Below are 11,306 nucleotides of genomic sequence, written 5' to 3' on the forward strand. Positions count from 1 at the left end.
ATCTGTAAGGAAAGCTTTAGTAAGAATGGTCGAAGCAGAAGGATGAGTTTGCTTATTTGATGCTGACTCTGAAAAATGAAGTTAGTCATGACTAATCTGAAATTACAAAGTTTGAAATTTTTTTCAAAAGAGTACTACATGAAACTTTGGAGAAAGAAAAGAAGAAAATATCTATTTCCTGTGTTTATAAAGTGTTTTCTATGGTTCCAGCAGTACACCAAGGATTTGAAAGTGGCATAATACATAAAACAACTTAAGAGAAAGATACAGATATTCCTATTTACAAATGAGGAACACAAGACTGAGATAGCTCAGCAGTTTAAGCACCTACAGGAAAGCATGAGGACCCAGGTTTGGTTCCCGGTACCACATGCCATGTTGGCTGCTACCTGGGCACGCCAAACCAGCCATTGACACCAGGTGTGGTGACGCATTCCTGTAATCCCAACTCTGGGGAGGCGAAAACAGGAGCATCACTACAAGTCTGAGCTGTATAGCAAGACCCTATACCAAATACATAAATTTAAAAATAAACAAAATAAGAAACATAAAGATCATAAAAAATACGTGTCTGTCAGAGCCTAACTTGGAAGGTCTTTCACTCTTTCCTCTAGCCTACACTGCTCCTCATTTGTTCTTTTATTCAATGCTTTGTTATGGTCAGACTGGGCCTATGTCAGATACTACAGAAACAGGGTAAGGGGCCAGGGAGATGGCTCAGAAGAATAAGCGCTTGCCTGGCAAGCGCAAGGGCCATAGTTCAATTCCTGGTTCCACCAAAAGAAATAAAAATTAAAATAAAAAAAAATAAAGTTTGAGGCTGGGGAGATGGCTCAGTAGAATAAGTGCTTGCCTGGCAAGCGCAGGGTCCTGAGTTCAATCCCCAGTACCACCAAAAAAAAAAAGAAAGAAACAGGGTATACCTATACCATCAAAGACCCTACAGAATAATAGAAGACAGACAAATAGGCAATTAGAGGTCAATATTTTAGGTAGTATAATAAGAAAAAACAAAGTATTCAATGGGAGTGTTCATGAGGTTCATTTAATCCTCCAGTATGAATACAGATAAGATTTCCTTGAGGATACATATATCTCTAAGCTGCTTATATACCTAGCACCTAGGAGGCTCAGTTAGGCGATTTCTGCAAGTTCAAGGTCAGCCTAGGCTTCATACCAAATTCAAGGCCAACCTGATCTACATAGTGAGACATTGTCTTTTTTTAAAAAAGTTACGCCTACAAGATTCAAAGGGCTTATCCATGCAAAAGGAGAGGATAAGAAGGAGAAAGATATTGCAGAACTCTACATGCAGACTTAGAGGTGATCAATGTGATGGGTTTCAGGAAACAGAAGAGGGGTATGAGGAAAGGACTAAGGATGGTGAGATATGAAGCTGGAAATACAGACCACCACGTACCTACACCACAGCAGGTACAGACTAAGTAACATCATCAGAAGCAAGGTCACTATTTTGGAACAACACACAGAATGAGTGCTTGCCTTACCTGAAAAGGACAAACAAAGTTTCTTTGATGAGGGGGATGACTTTCAGCAAGAGAAATTAATGCCACTTATGAGTGAGAAGTTAAATTCTAGGCATACAGCAACTTATGACAAAGTACAGCAACAAGAAGAGCATCACATATTTGGCTAACATAAGCAGTCCAAGATTCCTTTGGAGAAGGCATGAGAATATGAAAGTAAAAACAAAAAGAGATCAAATGATGAATGGCTTTAAGTTGTACACTAAGGGAATTTGAATTTTACAAAAAGCAATGGAAAGCCCTTGCAGGGCTCAGGAGTATTATACTAGTATTTTCATTGCTTGAAAAACAAAATCCAAGTAATGTGGAATTGTTTTGCTTGCCAGAGGAACTCAGATTAGGGGCATTTGAAAAAATCATTTTGAAAGTACAGCCAAATAGATCTGGCTGGTGGTCAAATGGATATTGAAGCTGCAGGACAAGGGACAATTGGAGGATTTCTAGAATTCTGATGCACACGAGCACACAAACACACACACACACGTATGCATGCATACACACATGTGCACATCCTTTACTAAGTATCTGTATGACCAGCACTAGTATTTTAATTTAAAAAAGCTTATTTTGTAAAATTGTGTACATTAATTCAATGTAGAGACTGGCTGAGGGGTCAGAAATTGGTCACATGTGTGCAGGCAAGGCAAGGCCAATCCAAAAACAAAGAGCACCAGAGGAAATCCATCTGCTTCAGTCCAGAGAAACACTTTGCCTGAGGCATCCATTAGCTGCCAGGCAACCCTGTGTCAAGTGACTCTAACTTTGTCAAATGTATATATAAACAGCCCACAGTGAATGAGCAGTTCTGTTCTTCTCATCTGGAGAGTGAGGTCTCCACCTGACCTATGCTTTTGTCTATTAGCTTTACTTCTCAACCCCTCACCCATTTTAATCCTCTATGAACATGGAGTGCTGCACAAAACATAGCAATTCAGGTCTTTCAGTATCAGAGAATGAAATGAGACTAGACATGCAAGAGATTTATGTAATAGGAGGAGTCAGAGTAGATGGTAAGAGTATTCCATCAGCAATGTAGATGTAATGGCTGTAAAAATGGGGATGGAAAATTGGGTAAGAAGAGTCCTAAATTGTATCACAGCTTCAAGAAAGTTTCAACCAGGCTGATGGAGTGTACATGACCAAAGTGTCTATTGAAACAGTCTCATGTCTCAGTGCTCCATCACTGGCTACGAGACACACACCAGAAGTGTAGCCTCTTCATAGTGAATGGGGCCAGCTAGAGCCCTCAGCCAATTATGCTCCCTACAGAGATCCAAGAAGAATATTTTCACAGCTGTCATAAAAAGAAGTTAGGATTCTGGTGGACAACTAAAAGATCTCATGAGCTCCTGTGATTCAGGTGTTAAAGCTTCAACAATATGCCAAAGAACAGATGTGTCTTGAGAGAACATGAATTTTTAGGAACAAGGCCTAGCATACAACTGAACTCCAAGTCTAGCCAATTCATACACTCATACTTTGATTCAAGGTAGAAATTTAACGGTTTACCCTGGCATAGTGGCACAATGCTTGTAATTCCAGCTACTTGAGTTGCTGATGCAGAAAAATCGCAGGTTCTAGTCCAACAAGGACAACTTACTGAGATCCTGTCTAAAAACAAAAGAATAAACAGGTCTGGTTAATGTAGCTCAGGGGAAAGGCTCTGGGTTCAATGGCCAGTATTGAGGAAAGAAAAAAATCTTAAGGGTTTTACAAATGGAAGCCAATTAATTGGAAGTAAAGATAGGTCTGTTAAGACTTCTAAAAACTGGGCAAAAGACATGATCTTCTCTGGGATCAGTGAGGAGCTTGTAAATTAGACTTCACTGATTGATTTAAATACCAGATCCTCTCCAAAATAGCTATAGTTCCAATATTATGCCTCTAGCAATAGAAAAGACTTCTTGCCTCAGCAACTCATCCACCACCCAAAGCCCAATTCCCACTCTCACCCTAACTTCAGTCCACATATTCCTGAAGTCAGGTAATTATATGATTATATTTCTCAGTAGTGAACTCCAAACTTATCTGAAAGTGGGAGTCTGGAGCGAAGTAGGTATGATCTGTTTCCTCTATAAGATCAAGTGGGTTTTCACATCAAACTCCCTTGAAGGGAATTCTGCACCTTCCACTCACACTTCAGAAGCCAGTGAAATGAATAGCAGACAACCAGTGACCAGTTAAACCAAAACTCTAGTGAGGTGCTATGCTTGATTAAAGAGGAAAATCCTAACCCTTAAACCATTAGGCAAAATTGGGAGGTCAGTTTAGGTTTAAAGAACCATAAGGTCAGAGATAGAGAAACTGTCAAAATAATAAAATATAGGAACAAGTTCCAGAATGGGTAAGGCTGAAAGACAAAACAGGTGGTCAAAGCAGGTACCAATCAAGACAGCATGGATTTCCACAGTGAAACTTCCATGATGAAAGTAAGTACAGAATTTTTTCTTTTAAAACAGTCTTGTGCTCGCTTCGGCAGCACATATACTAAAATTGAAACAATACAGAGAAGATTAGCATGGCCCCTGTGCAAGGATGACATGCAAATTCGTGAAGCATTTCATATTTTTTTAATTGGAAGGATTCTCACCTTGACTATGTATACTGACACCTGTGAACTAAGCAACTGCACTGAAGATGGCAATTTGTAATAGTAGGTTCATGCTTGGAGTGCCTGTCATTCTCATCTTCTGAATATGGGCTGCTTGTCATGACATGCCAGTTGCTGCTGTGCTGTCTCTCAGGTAGATGATTGTTCAAAGTGGGGGTGGTGAATGAAGGCAGGAGATAGGAAATGGAATGTTTTGCGGGACTGTCCTGCTTCAAGGTTGTATATGGTTAGATTTCTGGACTTACGTGTAAACGTAAGAATTATATAATTCTTTATGCCTATTTTTTAAATATATTTTAATTCTTTAAATGTTTTTTTCATCATATTCTATAGGGACTTATAGTTTAACATATCAATACTTGATGAAAAATACCTCTTCCATGTTATGCCTAAGATGTTTGATATTCAGACAGTGAGGTTAAGCTTAACAGCCTAGGTTGTATGGTAATAACAATAAGCTTGTCTTCTGGATGGTTAACAACCTAAGTTTGCAGACCAAAATTAGAAAAAAAGGAGGGCCACAAGGAAAACCAACATTTTGGCCCTAACCTTCCAAGGTCAATTAAGACTCAGGACATATGAGAACTTGTACTGTAACGTCATGTAACTCGGTAGTGTCCCAAATTTTCTGATCAAGGAGATTATGGGGACAAAGAGGAAAGTGATCGATGATGTAGAGTGTGCCTAAGGAGAATCACATGGAGAGAAAACATCTCTCAGGCTTTCACAGAGAGCACAATGGCCAAGCACTGGCTGTGACTCATCCACATGACTGACACTGACAAAGGATCTACAATCTGAGGTACAGGGTCTCATAATAAATCCCGAGGGGATTTGACTGGCCTTATCAGATTCAAAAGTTACCAATCTTGGTGTATAGGTCTTGCTTTACCTTGGTCTTAACCATCCAGCAGAAAAGTATAAAAACGAAGTAGAAGAAGTAAAGCCATGCTGTTATGTTGAGCTGTAGGGGACTCAGGTCCACAATTTCTGACATTGCCAGTGAAGCGGAAGAACCAATACTATTATGGACTACTGGACTCTTTTGGAATATATTTTGCTGAGTTAACACAATAATATTCAAATGATGGAACTAAACAAAAAAGGAGATACAGAAGAATGTCCATTTTGTAGTTGTGTATTCAAAATGGTTAGGATAGATATATAGTTACATTCTCTTAATGAATAGAGGGATTTGTTCTAATGGTGTTTGTAAATAGGATATCATGTCTGCATCTTGTACAGCAAAAAACCACTAGGAAGAAAGTATGCAATGTGTTAATTATTGAAACTGTCCTACCAATTTGATTTGAAACTGTCTCATAGTTATTTGTTTCTCAATAAAGTTATGGAGGAAAAAACAGTGTCTTGCTATGTAGCCCAGGCTAGCCTCACGCTTGCAGCAAGCAATCCTCCTGCTTCAGCCTCCCAAGTGCTTGGATTACAGCATAAGCCACATTCTTAGATCACAGAACTTAATTAATTACAGAAACTATGAGATGGGGAGAAATCTCAGTTCTAAGATTCTTTTTATTTTTGAATTATGAATAAATCTTAATTACTCTTTAGTTTTTAACAGTATTTTTTCTAAAGTGAATTTCAGGTTGAGTAAAAATTATGAATTTTCCTAGCAGCTTCAAGAAGCAGGCATCAACTTAAAAGCCAACTAAATATTGAAACCAAAAACATTTTTCTATTCCTGTAATTTTATTTTTGTATTTCTTTTTTATGTATTTAGTACAGGGTTTATAGGGTCTCACTACACAAATGGGACTCATAGTGATCCTCCTGTTTTCAGCCTCCCAAGCACTTCTGCCATTTTAAAAATGAATTTTGTTTTTTTTTTTTGAAACCAGGGATTGAACTCAGGCCCTTGCACTTGCCAGGGAAACGCTTATTCCACTGAGCCATCCCCCCGGCCCCTAAAAATGAATGTTTATATCCTAAAACAAATACTAAAATAAATCTGGTTACATATGACTAAATGTCCAATAATATGATGATCCTTCATACTAGGTCAAAATATATCTCCCTTCATAGAACAAAAAAAAAACCAATAGCTGCAACATTTATTGTTTACTCCAATAATAAGCATTATTCATGAGTTAACTCAACCATCCCTTCCAATACCCTTATACAAGTATTATTTCCATTTTACAAACAAGGAAAGCAAAATCCAGTCATGTTAAGACCTTCCTCAAGATCATGCAGCTCATAAAGCCCAAGACCAGGGTCAGGATTCCGAACCTAGACTGGCTGGCTTTCACATTCTCACTTACACTCTCGACACCTTAAAGCAGTGGTGGTGGACCTAAGGTACACATGCCATAGCCAGATGTTTGTTATCATTAAAAGCTCTAAAAGGTTTACCATTGCAGCTGAAAGTCCAGTTAGTGCTAGAAATTCACATTCAAAAATACCATCTGTCACACTGAATGTGTTCAAAAGATTGAGATCTCTTCATATAAATGATATTCTCATTGACTTGTCAAAATTGTACAATGACAGGAAGCAAAACAATTCCTATATATTTCTATTTAAATAGTATTCATTAAACTACAAACTGCATAGATAGGTGACACAACTGTAATTTTAAAAACAGATATGCATCTTGGTAGAAAGAAAGGAGGGAGGAGAGATAAGAGTACAGGCAAGTATACTTGGTCTTTTGTCCAATCTAAGAAATAAAAAATTACTTGGAAATTTACATTAATAAAATGACAATGAAGGGCTGGGAAGATAGCTCAGTAAAATAAGCACTTGCCTGGCAAGCACAAGGTCCTGAGTTCAATCCCCGGTACTGCAAAAAACAAACAAATAAAATGACAATGAAATGCAAGGGTTTTCATCCTCATCCCACTGCTTTCTTCAGTCAATAACTGTTTTGTGCAGATACACACATTGTGGGAATTGCTGTTGCTGCATAACCACTGTTTGTTGAAATAACAGCTTTCACTCAATTCCATGCTTTACACAACACACTGTGCTGAAATGCTGGCACCTATTGTCTTGTGAATTTCTACTGTGCTACAAAGTTAATGTTATAGTTCACACTTAAAGTTAAGAAAAGACAGCATCAGAAAAAGTAACTCATTTAAGGCTAAAAATAATTAAAAATTGACAATCTCCAGAATTTAAATGTACACTTATAGAACTGCAAAGCTTTTGGGTTTTCCCAAAAGTCCATGACTCTATTTTATTTACAACCAGCATTAAATTTAAGTTGAAACTAATACTCAGATTCACTATGTTCAGCTGATGGTGGTTAAAATGCAGCTCCAGCTCTATACTGTGAGCATTGCTACTACAGTGACATTTCCCAAGCCTATTTTACTACTCTAAAACAATGCTTTAGAGAGAGGTCACGCAAAATGGTGCTTTCATGTAGGACTTGGTAGGACCAGCGATGAAGGAGGCAGTGTCTCTCTGCTACCGATGGGACAGAGCTGGTACCATGAGAGGATCAGCAAGAGCCCTTAGTCTTGAGCCAGACCAAAGGACACCCAGGCTCCTTCTGATGCCCTCTGCTATCTATGAGGAAAAGGACCCTGAAGACCCAGGCTGCAGGTGACCAGACTTACACAGGAAGATCGCCAAAAATGCCTGCTTCAGTTTTGCGTTGCCCAGAATGAGAAAAGATGAGTGACTACCAAGGTACAACAATGTAATTCCCTCGCCAATCATCACCGACATCTTAGAGTGTGATAGAAAACGGCCTAATGACAAAATTACAAAGGAAATAAAGTAAAGTAGAAAGAAGAAGAAGAAGGAGATGATGACTCCAATGGCCCTTCTGTGAGCCTCAGTGCTTTGGTCTCTGCAGTTGATGTTATTTCGCTGCATCTGTCGAGTGTGCCTCCCCAAAGAGAAGAGGAGCAGAAAGTAGGTGATCAGGGACACAGTTAAGGGAAGGAGATGCCACAGATTCCCAAGAACATGCAGCCAATCATATTCGAGTCTCTTCTTTCTGAGGTACTCAGTCATGTTTCCTGTGCTGTCAATTCCACTGAAGGCAAAATACAAGTTAAATTCATTGATCAGAGATACAGAAGAGGCACAGGATAGGAGCAGTCCACCCAACAGCATCCATACAATCACCCTGGAAACTCTCCACTTGAGCCAGAGAAATATGGGGTGGGAAAAGTTGGCAATTTTAAGGCAATAGAGGACACCAAGACAGGTGACAAATGAAATGCTCAGGTGGTTTACAAACATCCAGAAAACATCAGTAACTTGCATTAATACCCCTGAACCATGCATGTCGGAAAAGAAAATTAGAATAACACCATCAATGAAGATAACCCACAGTAAAATGATCCTGGAGAGAGCCAGGTTGGTGATAAGAAAGTCAGACGAAGAGATTCTCTTGCTCTTGAACCAGCTTCTGCCATTGACCAACCCAAGGAAACCATTCACCAGATTCCCAAGGATGAACTGAGTGACAATCAGGACCAGGAACAACCACTCAGCTAGTTCCAACATGTCAACAATTAGCCAGCCCCAGTCTTTATTCTTTCTGTCGAGGGTGTGAGCTTCTTCCTGATTAGTTTTGTTTTGGTTTTTTGGCAGAGAATTTATCCCCTCTCTGTTGCTTCACTGTACCTATCTCATCTCCATCCAGTTTAGTCTATCACACAGCACAGCTTAGTGAATCTTCTCTGGCTCTCTCAGGTTAGTCTGTCCTCTTCCTAGATGGCAAGGATTGTCATTTCTATCTATAATCCTAAACTCAGAGGCTCTCTGCTAAAATGCAAATGGAGTAGTGTCCGGTGTCACATGAAGAAGGAAGACATGCGGGTCACAAAAAATGTGGAAGACATGGACTCATTCGCAGTGGAAGGAAGGCTAGAAGCCACCCAGAACAGCAAGGTGAGTGGCACCAAAAGGAGGAGGCACAGAATCACTCTGAAGAGTGAGAAGCCTTGTTGCTCAGGAGGGAGGACTCAGACAGACATACCCAGAAAGGGGGAAATGGCAGAATTCCACTGTGAGGCCCTGCCCATCCTGGTTTAAGCACATTAGGCAAAGGTCAGTACCACTGGCCTTGGATTAGAATTAAACAACCTGCCTCTTGGAGTAGTATATCCAGGGACTCAAAGCTCTTTACTGCTGAGCCATAACATCAGAAATTCTTAACTACTTGAAAAATCTGAATAAAAAATATAATGAAATATAGCACATAAACTATTCAAAATGTAAATTTTATCACTGTATTAGTAAGTCAGTTGTAGTTCAGGCTGACAAAGACTATGCAGATTTATCAGGCTTATTTATCTAAAAATAGTGCCTTACAAATTCTGAAACTAACAATATCATACATTATTCTTTCTCAGTAAAGCCCCTTACCCTTTGTAAAGTGGTAATCAGACACTCTTCTACCCTAGCCTGTTTCTTTAATGATGCTTGCATTTCACAAAATTGATTTTATGTCCATGAATAAGTTAGGATGAATTGTCTGCACATGTTGTCTGAAGGATGGGGAAGGAAATCAATGCCACCAAGACACAAAGCAGGGAGTCCCAGAACTTTACCAATGACAGGCAGATGTACTTCTAAGTCTCTTGAAAGGGACCCAGCCCACACAGCAGCAGATACTAAGAGTGAAAGAATGAGACACGGCCCCAGCCAGGTAGATGTCAATGAGCTCTCTTCTGAGCCAAGTGAGCCTCAGCCTCAGGACTACGCTGCATGCAATTTGATTACAGAGAACTGCAGGGCACTAGGGAATAGACACAGTTCTCACTCATCACTCCAGCTTTTTTTTTTTTTTTTTTTTTTTTTTTGAATACGGCATACGAGATGTTGCGGCGTGACTGGAGTTCAGACGTGTGCTCTTCCGATCATTTATCAGCTTATTTACTTTCATTTTTTTTTTTTTTTTTTTTTTCATTTTTTACATTTCTTGTCCTGGGAATTGAACTCAGGCCTTTGTACTTGCAAAGCACTGTAGTAAGCTACATCTCCAACTCAACCCGACCCTCAGCTTTGTTAGGCTAATTAACAACCTGGCACAAATGCTCCCTGAACTGTGTGCTGCAGAACTAGAACAAGGTCGGTTTCCAGATGTCTCTGGGAGTCCAGTGATAACAATGTAGTCCAAGCTGGGTGTGGTGGTGCAGGTGTATAATCCCAGCACTCAGAAGGCTGAGGCAGGAGGACTGCTACAAGTTCAAGACTCACCTGGGCTACAAAGTGAGTTCAAGGCCAGGCTGAACTGCATAGCAGTTTACTCAATTAATAATGCCCTCATGGTAAATTGGAAAAGCCCTAAAAGAATAACCATGAATATTTGCATCTTTGTACTATCAATAATTTTAGCTAACTATGTGACACTTGTAAATTTCTTGAACTTTCTCACCCTCTGCTTCTGAATAAATGGAAACCAGACAGTCAGAATGGTGTAAGATCTGAATTCTACAATCAAGAGCTGGATTCAAATGACTGCCACCGCTCATTAGTAATGTCAACTTAAGCTAACTAATCTCCCTAAACCTGAACATGATAATAGCACACATTTCATAGTATCTTTAGTGATTAAATCAGACATACAAAAATATGAAATACAGGAATGCTCTTCAAATGTTAGCTACATGGCACTACATACTATCTAGAAGTACAATATCATTTTATGAAAATTTGTACTTAAAAGTAATATTTAACATGTCGAGGAAGAAAATCAAAGAAAATCAAAATGTTTCACTGGTTTGAAACATTTAAAGTAAGCTGGAAGGCACACTTAAACCCCACAGGAGACAGGTTCACAGGAGAACCTCTGTCCTGAATTGTGGAAACACAGCCTCCCTCCACCCCCACACACGCTGACTTCTGGGTAGCAGCAAAGGCAGCTTCCTATAACATCATAACCATCTGTACAAGGGACCCCTTCACCTACGCACCCCAAGATTGAGACTGCACCCTCTCCCTTCATTATAAAACAGCTATGTGCCAGCACTCATCACAATTCCTGACTAAAAAATGTACTTTCCAACTACCTTTTTGATAGAAAGCTACACTGTTGCCATTCTGAGAGACCACTAGCACATTTCCAAGATGGTCTGAAGGTCTTCCCAGGTTGCAATCTCAATTGGTCCCACATTAGTGTAATTTTCATTGTTCTCAAACAGGTTGTAGTTTTCAGTCAACAAATA

The 11,306-nt window shown here is 39.4% G+C and overlaps 1 protein-coding gene and 1 non-coding gene across 2 annotated transcripts; one reads left to right on the forward strand and one right to left on the reverse strand.

Annotated features, from left to right (window-relative positions):
* The first annotated feature begins 4,010 nt into the window (after positions 1-4,010).
* On the forward strand, positions 4,011-4,117 carry LOC111816157. The gene has a single exon (XR_002820636.1). It is a non-coding gene; the product is annotated as a U6 spliceosomal RNA (small nuclear RNA).
* A 3,572-nt stretch (positions 4,118-7,689) lies between these two features.
* Tas2r3 (taste 2 receptor member 3) lies at positions 7,690-8,640 on the reverse strand. The gene has a single exon (XM_004629129.1). The coding sequence runs from the start codon at positions 8,638-8,640 to the stop codon at positions 7,690-7,692; it is 951 nt and encodes a 316-aa protein (XP_004629186.1).
* Positions 8,641-11,306: the final 2,666 nt, after the last annotated feature.

Source organism: Octodon degus, unplaced genomic scaffold (assembly GCF_000260255.1).
Source record: "Octodon degus isolate 3935 unplaced genomic scaffold, OctDeg1.0 scaffold00027, whole genome shotgun sequence".
Lineage (NCBI taxonomy): Eukaryota > Metazoa > Chordata > Mammalia > Rodentia > Octodontidae > Octodon > Octodon degus.